This window comes from Rattus norvegicus, chromosome 4 (assembly GCF_036323735.1).
Source record: "Rattus norvegicus strain BN/NHsdMcwi chromosome 4, GRCr8, whole genome shotgun sequence".
In the NCBI taxonomy this organism is placed as follows: Eukaryota; Metazoa; Chordata; class Mammalia; order Rodentia; family Muridae; genus Rattus; species Rattus norvegicus.
In genome coordinates, this window is record NC_086022.1 from 62,786,958 (window position 1) to 62,804,351 (window position 17,394).

General features: G+C 40.0%; 1 protein-coding gene across 3 annotated transcripts in view; it reads left to right on the forward strand.

The window, feature by feature from the left end:
- The window catches only part of Exoc4 (exocyst complex component 4), a 776,646-nt gene that overhangs the window by 12,062 nt on the left and 747,190 nt on the right, over positions 1–17,394 (forward strand). For all 3 annotated transcript variants that reach the window (XM_039106944.2, XM_039106942.2, NM_053875.1), the window contains 2 exon segments: positions 4,595–4,784; positions 17,114–17,308. In XM_039106944.2, coding sequence (XP_038962872.1) covers positions 4,595–4,784; positions 17,114–17,308 — 385 coding nt within the window.

Below are 17,394 nucleotides of genomic sequence, written 5' to 3' on the forward strand. Positions count from 1 at the left end.
TATGTTCCTCATTTTTTTTTTTTTTTCTTTTTGACAGACTCTCTCTGTGTAGCCTAGGCCGCCCTTGAACTACCACACAAAGAGCCACATGCCTTTGTCTTTAATCCCTCTGTTGGGATTAAAGTTTTGTGTCACTGTATCTGGCTAATGTTTTACTTTCGCACAGGTAAATGGAATGGGGAAAGAAAAGTGTTTTTTCAGAAATGCAATGTTGTGGACTGAACTCAGGACCCTTGCACATGCTAGGCAAGTGCTGTCCACTGAGCTCCTTCTGCAAACCTCAAATGCCTCGGTGTGATATGTTTGCCGAGGGGCCTAAGAAGGATCTGGTGTGTTCCTGGCAGCAGACTGGGTTTGGCTGTTTTTTTTCTTTTTCTCTGTCTGTGGCTGAAAGTCCATGCTTTGGTGATGATGGGTTGTCTTGGTGAGTAACCCGATTTTCATAGGTGCACTTTCCCTTCTGTTTGTGTTTCCTTTGATCTTTTAAAACATGACATTGACTTTCATGTGCTTGCTTCTGTCTGGACTCCATTACTCTATTAAATCCAAAGAGAGCAAAATTGCTCCAAGAAGGAATTTCTGATGGTAAGTGTGCATTTTCCTCTCACAGCATTTTACTGGCCAACTGAAAGACTAAAGCTAGTGTTATAAAAGGAAAAAGAGAAAGAAAAGAAAAGAAACCGACAAATTCCATTTTCAGTCTCCAGATCTTTATGTTTGTCTGTGGGATTCACTGGGAGCTGGTAGCTTGTGAATCTGCTGCAAACATCTACCATCCTTGTTCCTGCTAGAAGCGTTTGGTGGACCCTTCAGCCTGTTAGGTGAACACATTCCTTCCTGTGGATTAATTAGTCATGGTTAGAGATATAATTCATCATGTAAAATACCAGTGGTGTCGTAGTGAAAAATTGTTAGTGATCCAGAAATGTCTCTGCATCCGGCTTCACTGCAGTCTAGTTTAGCATTTTGTGCTCCAGTGTTCACTCAGCAGCACTTCGTAAATCGTGATCACAGTTTATGTGAAATGGGGCAGAGCAAAAGCTAAAGAGTGGTTGTGTAATTTGGATGCATCTTGGAGTGTCAAGTTTATATCATGTTCCTTCTTATGTCTTTTTGTTGTTGTTCTTTTTAACCATTTTGTCAGGTCCAACAGTGTTTCTTAAAAATTAAAAAAAAACAAAAACAAAAACAAATAAAAATAAAAGAGAGAGAAAAAACTGTAGTGGGCCCATGTGGATCTTTCATCTTTAGAACCTCTGCTTTCTTACAGGTGAGCGATCACACAGTTAGGGTGACGTTCTCAGCTCAGGAGGTGAGGCAGGGAATGTAGCAGTTCACATGTATGGTAGAAGTAGGCTAGGCTGCATGCGTGTGTGATATGTGCCCATTTCCCCTTCTCTGAGCTCTGCGTGTTCATCAGAAAAGGGGTCGATTTTGTCCAACTCAATGTACTGTCTTAGGGATTGTCACAGGCTTGCTCATTAAATGGCTGTTGCATTGTTTCTGTTTGTGCTCTGGGCCTCATGTTTACTTCCTTGCCTATGTGCTGACATGGGGCAGTGGGGGATCTATACATTTCTGGGCTCAGCATTAACATTTCACCAGTAGAGGTGTGAAGTCTACTCATCAGCACAGACTGTCCACCAGGATGGAGGGTTTTTTTTTTTTTTCTTTCTAATTGCATTGTAGTGCCCTGGTGCGGTGGTGCTTGTCTGTAAAGTATAACACTTGGGAGGTAGAGGCAGGAGGACAGTAGAGGTCAGCCTGGGCCATAGAGTGAGTGGTAGGCCAGCTTGAGCTCCATAGCAAGCCACTGTCTTAGAAAATGAAAACCCCAAATAACTTCCTCAAGACAAACAACAAACAAACATACAAAGATAAAAACCCCTCCAAACCGAAACCGTTCTTGTAGCAATGATAGCTAATAATTATGGCCAGCATTTCTTGACTGATAAAGGGATAGGAGGCCTTGTTTGATTTGCTTAACACCTCCATCCTGGAAGGAATATCTGCCTTCCTTTTTATAGATGAACAAAATAAGACTCAGTTACTGAGGTCCTCTGGGTAGTAGATATAGTGGAATAGGGCGCCCGACCTTGGCAGTTATAATTCAGAGACAGGTTTTAATTACTCTGCAGTTGTTCAAACCTATAAACAAACTTGTTGGATTCTTCTAGGATCTCCCATTCTCACTGCATGAGGTGGGGAAATTGTTTAGCCCCTTCAAAGCCTAGCTGCTTCTAGTGTGAAAGAGGACTGGAAGACAAAAGGCTGCAGTCCAACATGAGCGGACATCTGATAAAATGGGTTCTGGCATCTGCAAGCCTCTCTAAATTTTGGAGGTCTTTATTATTTTCATTATCTCACTGCCTTTCTCTTCACTAAAAAAGGATACTGTAACAATTTGTGAGTTTTATAGTAGTGTTTGACCAAAGACAAAACTGTCTTTCATCCCAGGTTACAGCAAAAGAAAGAGGATGATCTCTCAGTGTGAGTTAAACTTGGCACAGGATATTTCTTATATAAATATTTCCTCTGGAAATGAAAATAGGAGAAAAGATCCCCTGTGGACTCAATTTACTCCTAATCTTCTTTTTAGTAACCCTTTCTCTTTTGTAAGTAACTCCTAATGATCTGGTAATGCATTGCGGTGACAGCTCATGCCAGAGAAGAGAAGGTGTCCTCCCTGGGCCTGACATTTTCCTTAATGGTACTTCTGACTAGTTAAGGTAAATAGTGTGAGAGATGTTTGGCATGTTTCCTTCCACAAATAGCTGTGTGTGTGTGTGTGTGTGTGTGTGTGTGTGTGTGTGTGTGTGTGTGTGATGGGAAGGAGGACATGGAAGTCACTGTGAAAATGGCAGGCTCATGCTGTGTAGCTCTGCAGAAGTGATGGAGTTAAATATCCAGAGACTCTTACCTATGGGACAGTTGATAAATTGAAAGCATTTCTTGATTGTTCTTTAGAGTAGTATACTGGAAGACTTCAGATTTAAAGAGCAAAGTTATATATCATAAAAAACAGCAGAGAAACATGCTAAGGTACTCTGAGACAAATATCAAAGGTGATTTTGTTGGCTCTCCATCTGAGATCAAGTTGATTTACTTTGTTAGCTAAATACTTGTGTGTTTTCTACCCAAAAGCAACAGTGAAAACCACTGGGCTTAGAATCACCAGTTTACAGATGAGGAAATAGGGTCTGGCCTGGGACTGCCCTTCCTAGCTCCCAGGACTGTTTCATTTCATGCAACACTTGATCTCTTGGCATCCCTAACACATTTACAGAATTCATTTTAGAAAGTACATTGAAGCCACAGACAGGTTTCTGAATTCCCCTCTAAATTGAAAAGGAAGTTTTATATATTGTGTGGCTCATGAATTAAGACCCCTTGCTCTGAGTGACAGTTTGTAGAAGACTGTTGTACAGTATTTTGCTCGAAAGTATCTGGAGGTGGGTATGTGATTGATTTGCTGACAGACCATCTCTGAAAGCAGTTCTAATGATGGACTTATAATTGATTGCATCCATCATTGAGAGCCTAAAATATCCCCCTCCCTAAATTAAAAAAGATAAATGAAATAAACTAGGCTGAATGTATAAGCTGACAAATCAGAGGGAATTTAATGAAACTCTAAATTACCACGGTGAGCAGATAAGAGGGAAAGGTTTCTTTATTATAATACTAAATTAAAAAAAATTATCCAAGAAAGATAATGGAGGGAACAAAGATCTGTGGCCCATGTATCAAACTGAGTTATTGAGAGATTTTTAATAAGTGCACCTATCTCATTGTCTGGTTGCTGTTGATTCCTATCAGTCTTGTTGGTGCTGTGGAAGGATAGTGAATGCAGGCAGTGTCTTGTAGTGCCGCTTAGGTTATTGCTGTTTTAACAGATTTTAGAATTAACATGACCTTATTCCTAGGCTGCTGGGAGCTCTGTGCAACGTCAGGCCATTCACACGGGCTCTTTAGAAAGTGGTTTCTTGGTGTGAGAAATTTTCTCCCTTCATCCACATATGAAAGAAGGCTATCTAGAAGGGACTTAAACAATAATATTTATCTCCCCTAACGAGAAGTCTTGAGGGAAGTGTGGCTTCAGGGATGGCTCTTTCTTGTTGCCCGTGGACACAGCTGCAGAAGCATTTACCATGCCTTTTGCTTCCACAGATACCAGAAGTGTCTGAGACTCTCAGCTCTCTGTGTCAGTGTCCTGAGCTCGGGAAGGGCCCTTTCTCTAGATGTTCTGTAGGCCTTGTTAGCCTGAGTTGTAAGCTGAGCCGAGCTGGTAGGAATTATGGTTCAAACAAATCAAGAGCGGCTCAGCTTTCTTACGTTTGCATGCCCGCCTGCTCTCTGATTAAAACCATTGCAGGGTTCCGAGACTGGGTGAAGGATGGCATCTGTGGCCAGGGAAGCCTGTGCGTGTACTGATGTGGGGCTGAAATCAACTTTGAAGGTTATTTTGTATGTTCTGTTAAGTCGCTTCATTTCCTAGTTTGTAGAATGAATGTGCTTGTGCATTGACTTTATACTGTTCTTCTTATTGTTGCTTTGAAGTTTGAGACAGCTTGACAAATTCTGTCTTCACCAGGACTCTGTCTACCAGTGATGATGTTGAAGACCGAGAAAATGAGAAAGGTCGCCTTGAAGAAGCCTATGAGAAGTGTGACCGTGACCTGGATGAATTGATCGTTCAGCACTACACAGAATTGACAACAGCCATTCGCACATACCAGAGCATCACAGAACGCATCACTAACTCCAGGAATAAAATCAAGCAGGTGAGCCTCCTTTCTAACTGACACTGGTCATCTTCCCCTACAGGTGTGGCTTGGAGCTATACCACACAGTAATGCCTATCTAATGGCCCTTGACCAGTGCGATTCATGAAGACATTTTCTGGAGTTTTAAATAGCTATTGTTTCCTGGGTACCCAGCCTTTAGTGCCTAAAGGACAAGTGAGTTTCTGTTAGGTGCTTTTATATTTTGCCAAAGGGATGAACTACTCAAAAAAAAGCTGTGTTAAGTGTTTGTGTGCATGGGTGTGTGCGTGTATCTGTATCTCCTTGTCTGTACAGAAGTCAGAGGTCAGCATCGGTGTCTTTCATTATTACTTTCCAATTTAGTTTTTTGAGACAAGGTCCTACTGTATCTGAAGCTCCCTGGTTTAGCTAGACTGGCTGTCCAGCAAACGTCAAGGCTTTACTGTCTATGTCCTTCTACCATCTAGTTACTGGCACATGGTGCCATGCCCAGTCTTTACGTGGTGTGGATCTGAACACAGGTGACCATGCTTTTGCAGCAGGTGCTGCCCATGAGCCATTTCCTGAGCTTTTATAGCTCTCCTTTAATACTGTTCTGTACTGTTCTTTGGTAAGTAACAGTAATTGCTACCTGTGTTGAATGCTGACTTTTTTTTTTGCCAGGTATGATCTGTTATACATATCCATGCATGCACACCTGCACAGATATGTGCACATATGCACATACCATGCACACACACACACACACACACACACACACACACACACACACACACACGTATAGATAGAACTACAAAACAGGTTGTATCTATTATCACAACGGATTTAGAATGTGAACTAAGGACTCTCTGACTCTAAAGCCTTTATTGGCACATTTTTTTTCCTAGTAAATGTTCAAGCAGTGCCTTTTTTACCTTTAAAAACCAGAGATGAGACATTGCAGAATCCCAGCATGCTAGGAAGCGGGTGGGTGAGATCTCTGCTTCTGTAGTATTGCAGTGAGGCGTGCAGGGCAACTGCCCCTCAAGCACCTCCGGGAGATTATGCCCTGTGCAGACTCTGGTTTGGGACTTGCTCTCTGGACTGTGAGACATAGAGGACTCCCTGGCTTGTTCCTGCCCAGGACCAGCTGTGCTTTTGGCATTGTTATGTTCTTTCTGGTCCTCCAGACCTTTTACTATGATTCTGTAAGCAGTGCATAAATTATACTCAGACACTGTGAATGTGAGGTTCAGCCTCTTAGAGTTCAGCTCTGGAACCAGTAAGCCCTGGGCCTTTTTTGAGCGGTCTCTGCATTTAAAGAGTAATTGGCTAAGTTAGAAAGCAGTGCTATAGTTCGTTGCCTTTAGATGTGGTGGGTTCCTCCTATGTGTGTATGTGAAACTGGGTGAGACTGTAGATGAGTTGCTCTTATTTAAAACAACTCTAGTCCTTTTCTACCCACTATACGAAGCTTGACAGAGACCAGGAAATGAATGTCAAGCACTGCTGACCTTCTGGCTTCGCCTAGGCTGTCACAGTAGGGGTGAGGGACATGTTAGCATTTGTGTTTCTGATTAGTTTGCTTGGCTGGACGGACATTGTCCTACTCTCCAGGGAGGTCTTAGCAGTGATCGCTGCTCTGTTCCTGCCATGCAGCATCCATCCGCACAGCAGCATCATTGCTGCCAATAGAATGCGTCTGCCTGGTCTTGAGAATATTGTATTTGTGATAGAAGCCACACTCTGTTTCTCTGTATCATTCTTACTTTCAGTATACTGAAGTATAAGTTCTGAGGGAAGGAAGAAACAAAACAAAACAAAATAACAACAAAAGAGAAGCTTTTATTATACTAGTTTTCCAAGAAAGTAAATGCCACCTGATTCAGTGTTAGGAGTTGGTGCCACTATTTGGATGAGAAGTGCAGAATGAAAACTTGTAAAAGAAACCCCACTTTAATATTAGATTAAAAAGCAAGGAAAAATGCTGAAAAATGGAAGTAAATTTGTTTGTATTCCGTACTTTGATAATTTTGTATCATGAAATAAGGAGATTGTTTCTTTAATGACTGAAGAAGCAGTCATGTTTTCCAGGCTATCTTCCCATGTCACTTTTGTATTTTGCTTGCACTTCAGGTTATATACCAAGTGCAGGTATGTGCTTGTCTCAGGTGAAGCCGTGGACGAGTCAGCTGTCACCAGGCTGCATTATTCTAGGGCTACACAGCAAGCTGATGGCACTCAGATCTGTGTAGCTTTCTTTCTGTTCTCTAGCAAAGCAGTGTAAAGAAGCTGGAGTGCGCACATATCCCTTGAGTGGCTTAGCTGTGGGTGCTGGTGATGCACCAGCCATCCTGCCCTCGTGGCGCTGACATGAGGGTAGTGTGTAGAAACGAATACAGGTAGCTTGTGCAAGCTTTTGTTTAGTGTCTATCTTGGATGTCTGCCTTATGCAGAGATTGCTGTTCTAGGCTCTAGAGTACAGGAGTGAAAGAGAGTTTAAGTTTTAGTTTACCTTCTAATCAGAATAAACAGAGTACATGGTAATAAAAGAAAAAGAGCAAAATAGTGACTAGCGATTTTTCTTTTCTTTTCTCTTCTCTTCTCTTCTCTTCTCTTCTCTTCTCTTCTCTTCTCTTCTCTTCTTTTCTTTTCTTTTCTTTTATTTGAAGCAAAGTTTTTCTGTGTAGTACTGACTGGCTTGGTACTTAACTCTGTAGGCCAGGCTGACCTCAGACTCAGAGATCCACCTGCTTCTTCCTCCCGAGTGCTGTGATTAAAGGTGTACACTACCACTGCCTGGCTTTACTCTTTTAACTAAGTTGGTCAGGGAAGACCAGTATCTTAAAGGATGAAGAAGAGAGTCTGTAAGGGGACTGTGAGGAAGGAGGATAGCAAATGCAATAATCCTGAGGCAGCTGGAGGACCAGTCCAGTGAGAACAAAGTGAAGTCCTGAGAGTGACAAGAGATGTGAGAGAGCTGGCCTGTGATGTGTGTGTGTGTGTGTGTGTGTGTGTGTGTGTGTGTGTGTGTGTGTGTGTGGCTGGTGCCTTAGGGTGTGCTTGGCTATAATGTACTGATGGACACTTGGCCCAAATACATGTTTGTTTTGAAATGTGTGCTATATATTTTCTGTAGCCTTTAGAAGTAAGTTTTTGAATATAGGAACACCATAGTATGGCTAACATTTAAAGGCATGTACTTGATGGTGTGGGAATATGTTTTAATGTAGCACAAGTCAGATGAAGATGGGTTCGTATTCATGCATCACCTCCCATTTTGACATTGCTTCTATATGTCCATTTAGATTATATTATTAGAATTTATGTCCCTTGGGGTAAATGCATGCTGTAAGATGACTTTGACTTTCTTCCCAAGTGATTTGAACATTTTACATTTGCTAAGTCCATTTGGAATTCTTTTCTAGATTAAAAAAGTATTGTGAATGAAAAGCCATCTATGACCAATCAGATCAAGTAATGTGCATAATAAAATTCTTGATCCTGTTATTATTGAATACACTATAAAATTGCCTAAAAAGAGATGCCTCAGAGTCCATAGATTCTGCCAGTCTCATGGTTGCCTGTTATGATGGCATTGACATTGATTGGAGTTATTTGATACAGATTCAAGACTTGTGCCATGCATGCCAAGCTTGGCCATGTTTCTCCACAAGGAGAAAATGAGGTGAGTTCAGTGCAGATTTCTTCAAACTTATTAAGTAGTCAGTCTGGTGTTATTGTAGAAGAAGGGTGGGCAGAGTAGCATCCGCTTGGCCCTTTGTGTGCATACAAACACTTAACATTTTACCTGTTACTGGCTGTTTTCTTGGAATTAGATTCCACGCTAAAAACCTGCTTTTCTTGCCTATAGCTAGAAATAACTAGGAATAATTATTCAAGTGATGTTGCTAGGGGCCTCATTATTCAGGAATGCAACATTCATTACTTAACATTTACCTAAAATGACTTTTGACTTTTATGTAAGAGTACATTTTGAAAGGTAGATGTAGGATGAAGAATAGCCTTAATTAATACAAAGAATGTCATAGGAGAACAGCGTGGCTTTTGTAAGATGTAATTTACAGCCTAAATATTAGTGAAAATTCTTACCTATTGTATGAGAAAAGGAAGAAAGCCTTTTCCAGAAATGGACAGGCTAAACAGTGACCAGCAGGAAGAGCTGTAATTTTTTTTTTGTTTTTTTTTTTTTTTTTTTTATTAACTTGAGTATTTCTTATATACATTTCGAGTGTTATTCCCTTTCCCGGTTTCCGGGCAAACATCCCCCTCCCCCCTCCCCTTCCTTATGGGTGTTCCCCTCCCAACCCTCCCCCCATTGCCGCCCTCCCCCCATAGACTAGTTCACTGGGGGTTCAGTCTTAGCAGGACCCAGGGCTTCCCCTTCCACTGGTGCTCTTACTAGGATATTCATTGCTACCTATGGGGTCAGAGTCCAGGGTCAGTCCATGTATAGTCTTTAGGTAGTGGCTTAGTCCCTGGAAGCTCTGGTTGCTTGGCATTGTTGTACTTTTGGGGTCTCGAGCCCCTTCAAGCGAAGAGCTGTAATTTAACTGCTGGACAGCAGTCTTAGTGCATTATTGTAGTTGTGGGAACCACAAGGCATTCTTTCCTTAAAGTTCAAGGGTTTCTTGATCTGTGCCTGCATTCAGTAGCTCAAGAGAAAGGTATTGCTCTTGGAATGGGTTGAGGGGAGATTTTCAGAGAATTTAAAACCCAAGAATGGAAGTTAAAAGTACTAAAGGGAGCCATAGGAAATAAAAATGTGAAGGGTAATTTAAATATGACCTATAGTTCTAACGGGCTTTTAGACAGAACAGAGTGTTGTTTCTCAAGTTTATTCTTTCTATGAACTTTTATAAACTCTAGAAAAAACTCAGTCGGGCCCTTCTCACAGGCAAATGTGCATGAAAGCACTTAGATATAGACTTACCTCCCCTGCCACAAAAGGGATAGAAAGTATTTGTATTTGTATTTTTAAACCTAAGTGACATTGACATGTTGATTTTTTTAGTGACCATTTTTTGCTTCCAGGGAACATCTAGGGTTCTTTCTTGCCCACAGGTGTCCCATGCTGCTTGTCCACAATTTGTGTTTTTACTGTGGTGTTAGCACACAGAGACATTTCCCTCTTTAGGGACATTTCTCAGTTTGAAGTCAGCACTTTTCTGCCTTTATTAAGCAGAATTATTGAAGATTATGGCCTTTCTGAATCCCTGTGCAGGTTTATGTTAGCTCCTAAGTGTATCTCTGCTATTTCTCTTAAAAAAGGTGAGGCAGTTTGTTTTTGTGGTTTTTTTTTTTTTTTTTTTAAGTTCTAGTTAGTTAGTTTTTCTTGTTTGTTGCTTGTCCCAAGGTTAGGGTTACAAAAGTTGTTTCCTCTCTGCCACCTGTCTCATCTCACATTTCCTTTTGCAGTGGCCTCTTGAGCCTGCATATATTTTCTCCTTCTGGTCTCTAATTAGAGTTATTTACAGCTTTGTATATTGACCCTGAGGTTCTTGGTCAACTGAACACATGATTTGAAGCAAATGTTAAGTTACCATAATTCCATGCATGATGGTATGATTTTAACAACTTAGTTTTCCATGGATTTATGAATGCAACAAGGTAATACAACCCTTCAATATTAATTAAACATAACAGAGTGAAAATTCTGTTATCACATTTATGAAATCAAGACATGAATTTGAGAAATAAATGCTTATGTGAATTTGGCACCTTTTTGACAGAGTCCCTGCTTTCCATCCACACTTAAAAAGGCAATTAAATTTATTAATCAACAAATAAAAATTATGTACATTTATGGATGTACCATGGTATTCGGGAATATGAACACATTATCAAATGGTGAAATCAAATAATATGTCTATCACCTCACGTAGATACTATTTCTCTCTAGTAAAACAACTTATTGTATCTCTTAGCAATTTTCAAGTATAAAACACATTGCTGTTCTCTTCAGTCAGCATGTTGTATAATGGATCACTTGAATTTATTCTTTTTTTCATTCAAATTTCATTTAATTTCTAATTACATTCATTCAATCTGAAATCAAATATTTTACCACGGTAAACTTAAATACAAGATGAAAAGAAGAAGAGGTGTTGCCCTCACAGAACTCCTAATAAGACAGCTAAAGAACTTATGTAATAGATGCAAAGTCAACTTGGGGTAGAAGACAGTTTAAAGAGCAAACACTGTCAGAAACCCGTCTTTCAGATGCTCCAGAGAATCCAGGAAAATAATACTTGTGCTATAGAGTTGAGTCACATGAGAAAAGTACTATATTGTTCAGCAACAAACCATAGGCCCTGTGTGACAAGTATTATCACTGCTGTTTGTCCAGCTAGCTAATGTCTGCTCCTGGGACAAAACTAGAGATGTCTGACATATTTTGAGATACTAACCATTTTCATTTTCAAAGCCTCAAAATCCATTCTTTATAAATTCAACATTTCTCTTGAGAATAATCTTAGATCTAGCCCTTGTAAGCTAGGAATATATATAACTAACCAAATATTTCTAAAATGGTCCTGTATTAAATATGATGTTCAAGGCTCAAGGTATTAATGCTAAGATACATTTTGTTTATAGTTGTCACCTATAGTACAGAATGTTGAATTTATGGAGTCTCATACATGTATCCTATCCTCACATCTCAAACTATCTCAAAAACAGTATGGGGGAAAAGTTCTTTTAGAGCATGTAAGGGGAAGAAATAACATAATTTTCCTAGTGGTCTGGTTCAAGTTCAATAATTAATACATTGTTCATCAGAGCTGGTTTATAAATCCCAGTTATTCTGTAACACTACAAACCTTATAAAACAAATTTAGTAAACTTCAGTTCAGTGAGTACGTATTAATTATAAAACAGCATGTAGAAAATAAAGATATCCTGTAATAGCTGATTTTAAAGAAAATAATCAAGTAATGAAAGAAAAAGCACTTAATCTTTTTTTTATATACTTATCTGGTACCAGCATGAACACCTCTCTTAGAAACTCAGACTGGTATTGACATACACTTTTAATTAAGAATTTGTATCCTGTGGGTAACATCTCTTCAGTCCCATTCTCTGATCACTGTCATTCTCTTCTGAGTTTAACTTAAACATTTTCACGTGTGAGTTTGTGTGGTATTTTTATGCCTGGCTTCTTTTCTACAGCGTGATGTCTTTCAGGTGTATGTTGTTGCAAATGTCCTTCCTTTTAGAAGATGAATCACACATATTTTTAAAGAATGAATGCTGCAGGTACAGGTAGTATTATCTTTATCTGTTTGTTGATACATTGATTCTATCTAGTTGTCTCTGTAATGCTGTATGAACATGGCAGTGCAGATGTCTCTGACATACTGATTTCATTTCCTTTAGATTACTGATGTTCCCTGATTTATGGTTGGATTATATTATTTAAGTACTCCCATCATAATATGAAAATGCCACAAACTAAAAATTACATTTAGTATACCTTGTCTATTGAACATCCCAGCTTGACGATAGTGCTGTGGAAGGTCCTTTTTTACCCTCCTGACTGTGTGGCTCTCTGGGAGCTGTAGCTTACAGCTGCTGCCCAGTATTGGTACAGAGTCACACAACATAATGGTAACTTGGGAAATGAGCATAGTTTGAGGGAATGCATCTGCTGAATAGGTCCCACTTTTAGGTCATTGTGAAGTTGACATTGTGAGTTGGAAACTATCCGATGCCCAGTTTTAGAATTCTTGGTTCATACAGTACTGTTATTTTATCTTATTTTAACCAGGAACCTCCATATTCTTTTTATTTATTTATTTCATTTATTATTATTATTATTATTATTATTATTATTATTATTATTATTATTATTATTATTTTGTTTGGGACAGGTTCTCTCTATGTAGTCCTTGGTGTTCTAGAGTTTCGTATGTTGATCAGGATGGCCTTGAACTCACAGAGGTCTGCCTATTAAATGCTGGGATTAAAGGCTTGCGCCTTATCCTGGCTTTATATTATTTCCTATAATGGTTTATTCCTCATCTTATAGATGTATATTTTTCATGCAGTAATGTGCATGTATTTTGGTAGTACAGGTCAGTGAATTTGGTGTTTATATCTTTGAATTTGTTACTGTTGTGTCAGAGAATTCACTCCTGCCATGTAGCCCAGGCTAACTTTAGACTTGGCTGTTTGTTGTAGCTCAGGCTGGCCTCAAACTTCGGTTCCTCCTGCCTCAGCTTTCCTAATGCTTAGGCTACACAGTGTGCACTGCTGCATGTGGCCCTCTGCTTCTCATGCTTAGTTCTCACCTATATCCTGCTGTGCACACCTACTGACGTAAACTCTCTCACGAGATTCGATTTGCCTGTTGTGGAACTTAGACTACATATGGCCTTATTGCAGCTGTCTTCTCTCATTATACAATTTTCATAGTTTTCATGATTTTTTCTTTTCTATTTCTGACTGGTCCCATTTCCCATTTTTCATGATTTTCTCATCAAAAAAGGCAAAGACTCAGGATAGTTTGATAGTATAATTTCTTATGTCTCTACCTTGTTAGTTCATTTTAGGCAATAATCTTGGTGATGTTCATTTTATTTGCAACCCAATGCCATTCTACACTATTTTCACTTTAATTTCTATGTAGTAAGCAAAAGTAGGAAGTGATTTGATTGTGTATGCCAGTGTGAAATTTTATAAAATGATCTTTTTTCATCACACAAGAATTTGCCAAACTTTATTCATTCTTTGTAAGTTTATCCCCCCTATCCTTGGTCAAGAGCCTTGTTGGGTGTTCTGACAAATTTTTTTTTTACCTACTTTCATGGTAGCCATTACACATGGAGGGAAAGACTAGAATGTAGAATTAAGGTCATAAGAGAATATCAAAGATCAAATTCTAACATATTTTTAAATGGAGTGAGTTTAATAATAACTACTTAGATCAAGAACTATAAGGGAATCTCTGAATGTCTTTGAGAGATATTTAAGTCGAAGAAAACCAGACATGTTAATTACACACAAAGCTTCCCTCACATCATCCTTGTCCGGTCCCAAACCCAGTCAGGTAAATGTTCCAACTGTTCTTTTTTTTAAATTGCATTTTTTAATTTACATTTTAAATGTTAATCCATTTCCCAGTTTCCCCTCTAGAAACCCACTATCCCATCCCCCCTTGTTTCTATGAGGGTGCTCCCTTAGCTACCCACCCACTTCCTCCCACCTCCCCGCCTTGACATTCCCCTACACTGGGCATTGAAGGCTCCACCTTATATTGTTGAGTTTTCCTTCCTGGACATTTCCACATCTGATACTGTGACTATACTGCTCTTGAGTTTCCTGTTTTGAAAACTGTATGTTGACTTCCTGCTGTACTGGGAGAGTGATTTAATCTTTCTCCTGACTACCACATATTTTTCCTTCCTCTTTCTAAAAATAGTAGCTATTCTTGTTTTTGTTAAGCTATTTGTGTTACCTTATTGTAATTATGTAAATATTTACATCTGAGCCATTGATGGTTCTGTCTTCTGTGTAGTTCTTGCTGCCACTGTATTCCCTGGGGTGATGAGGCCACTGTACTCCCTGGGGTGATAAGGTCAGCCCTGTAGCCGTCTTCTGTGTAGGAATTCCAACCTTACACATTTCATCTGTGTTCTTGTTTTGATGGGGCAGCATTTCTCAGACATTTGCTGATTCTGTTCATGTAGTGTTTACTTCGTGAGCACTTGCATGGCTGAAAATGTCTTGTTCTTCATACTTGATAGCTTTTTCTGGAAAATTTTTCACTCGTAGAAATGTGAAGAGATAATGTTCTTTCGTCTTGGGAGCTTTAGTTGGGGTCTAATTCAACTTTTGTGTAGGCCTGCTGTTTTCTTTCAAAAGCTTTTAGAGTTTCATCCACGTCTTTGTTGTCTATCTCTCTCTGCTGCTCTAACCCTCCATTTTCTATCTCTTATTTTTTTCCATCCTCCTTTCCTGTCCCTTTCCCATTCCTGTGTCAATCCCTTTCTTCTTCCTCTAAGATAAATTCTCAAGAAAGGCCAAACTGCCTTGGGATTCTTGGTTCCCCTGACACAACCTCTTCTTATTCTGTTGTCTTCCTCACTTCATGTATCCTTTCTAATTGTCCCGCTTTGGCAGAAGGACTCCTGCCCATGTTGCTTGGTGGAATGCTGGTTGTCAGGCTTCCTTGTGGGGAGTCTGAATTCTTCATTTACTTTTCATGCTCTGCTGCTGCCCTTCAGGGCAGTGAGACCCACTCCAGGCTGAGACCCTCAACCTTCCTGATCCGATAACTTCCAGTGTCCACCGTCTACCCGACTGGCTTCTAGGACTACTGTGACTACTGTGTTCTGTTTGCTCTTCCTCCTCTGTTCTTTCTTTTTTGATGTCAGTGTCTGCAGACTGTCTTTGCTTTTAGCATGGTGGAATTTCAGGAAGCAGTAGGGAGAGCTGGAACCATCTTTGTCAGATTTTCTTTAATCCCTCCATGGAGTCATGCTACCATGCTTCTCAAAGAGCAGCACAAGTTCTTCTTATTCATGACTACTTTCTTTACATGAGAGTTCTATAGAAAGCTGATTTAGGTATTATGAAATTATAAAAATCGAAGAGATGTTTTCCCAAGAAACTTTCCAGCCTTAGCAGTGTTATTCACATTTTCCATGCTTGTTAGATAAATACTGAAATTTCATTTTACAGTTATCAGAAGCACAGTGTCAGTAGTATGTTCACTCTCCAAATATTCTCTTTGAAGAAGAATACAGGTTTTCAGAAGAGCACACACACAAACTCTCCAGGGTTGTGGGCATGCCTTATGCTGTTGACAGTTTGGATTATATAGGTGTACATGGTTGTCAAAATGCACCAATGTTACACTGGAGTTGCAGTCACCTCAGGGGAAATAGAGACAAACTAAATAGAAGCATATGCTATATTTCAACAGTGTTTGAATGAGTTATGTGAATTTTGATGATAATGAATTTAACAGCCCCTTCTCCCTCCAACAGAAACCCAAATGTAGCAGCACGCTTGAATCCTAGTGGTTGGGAGGAAGAGGTAGTACTGTCACAAGTTCAAGGCCAGTAAATTTGAGCCATCCTGAGCTACATGAGACCTTATCACTTTTTTCTTTTCTTTTATTGTATATTTTCTTTATTTACATTTCAAATGTTATCCCCTTTCCCAGTTGTCCCTCTAGAAACCCCATATCTCCCTATCCCCTGCCTCCATGAGGGTGCTCCCCCCACTCCACTGTGGCCTTCTCCTATACTGGGGCATTAAGTCTTTATAGGACCAAGGGTCTCTCCTCCCATTGATGCACAACAAGGCCATCCTCTGCTACATATGCAGCTGGATCCATGGGTTGCTCAATGTGTACTCTTTGGTTGGTGGTTTAGTCCCTGGGAGCTCAGGGGTATCTGGTTGGTTGGTATTGTTATTCTTCCTATGAGGTTGCAAACCTCTTCAGCTGCTTCAGTCCTTACTCTGACTCCTCCATTGGGGATCCTGTTCTCAGTGCAGGCTGCGAGCATTTGCCTCTGTATTTGTCAGGCTGTGGCAGAGCCTCTTAGGAGATAGCCATATCAGGCTCCTGTCAGCAAGGACTTCTTGGCATCCCCAATAGTGACTTTATCATTTTTTAAAAATTCCTTTTCCATGTTTTAAATATTGAAAATTTTAAGGGTAGAAAATTACTTTATGATGTGAACATGATTACTGTCTGTCCTCCAGCCCCCTTTATACCCAAACTTCTCTATCTTAAGTTGACCACATATTTGACACAGTTAGAATGCATAGGTATACAGAATGCTGGAGATTGTCTGATGCTTAAAATGGGAGGAAAAAAAAATCTATCATGTCTCTTTGAGATAATCTATCTGTTTATTTCTTTTTCACTGTTGGGCCTAATTTTATTCTGGCCATTTGGGGTGAGCACTGAGATCCTAGGTTGTAAACTTAGGTGGAGTTCTAGAGCTGTAAATGTGGGTGGGATGGCCTTCAGCTGCAAGGGAAATTTGGGAAGGGATATTAGCTCTGGGTTCTTACACTGAACATTCACGTTTATATGGTGCTTCATATCTTTAGAGTGCCTGATATCCATTGAGTTATTTCTAGATTCATTCAAAGGTATGCTCGAAGTAGTTTTCTCATTTCATGGGAGATAAAATAGAAACACAGAGAGGTAGTGAAGCACACAAGTGACTCAGCACCAACATCAGGATTAGAATTTTGCAAGGGGACCAACCAAGGGGAATAAGTGGGAGGAAATTAGGAACTGTTAAACACAGTAGGACCAGTGAGGAATACTAACAAGCTTAGGCAAGCCTCTGAACTGACTGAAGGTCAAATATGTTTTATTGTAGGTAAAAGAGAACCTGCTTTCCTGCAAGATGCTGTTGCATTGCAAACGGGATGAGCTTCGTAAACTATGGATTGAAGGAATTGAGCATAAGCATGTCCTGAACCTTCTGGATGAGATTGAAAACATCAAGCAAGTGCCTCAAAAGCTGGAACAGTGCATGGCCAGCAAGCACTACCTCAGCGCCACGGACATGCTGGTAAGGCAGCCTGTGCAGAGGGCCCCGCCCAGGGGTGAGAGCGCTCTTCTTTCTGTGCATAGCATGGGATAAGTGACCCTTGGAAT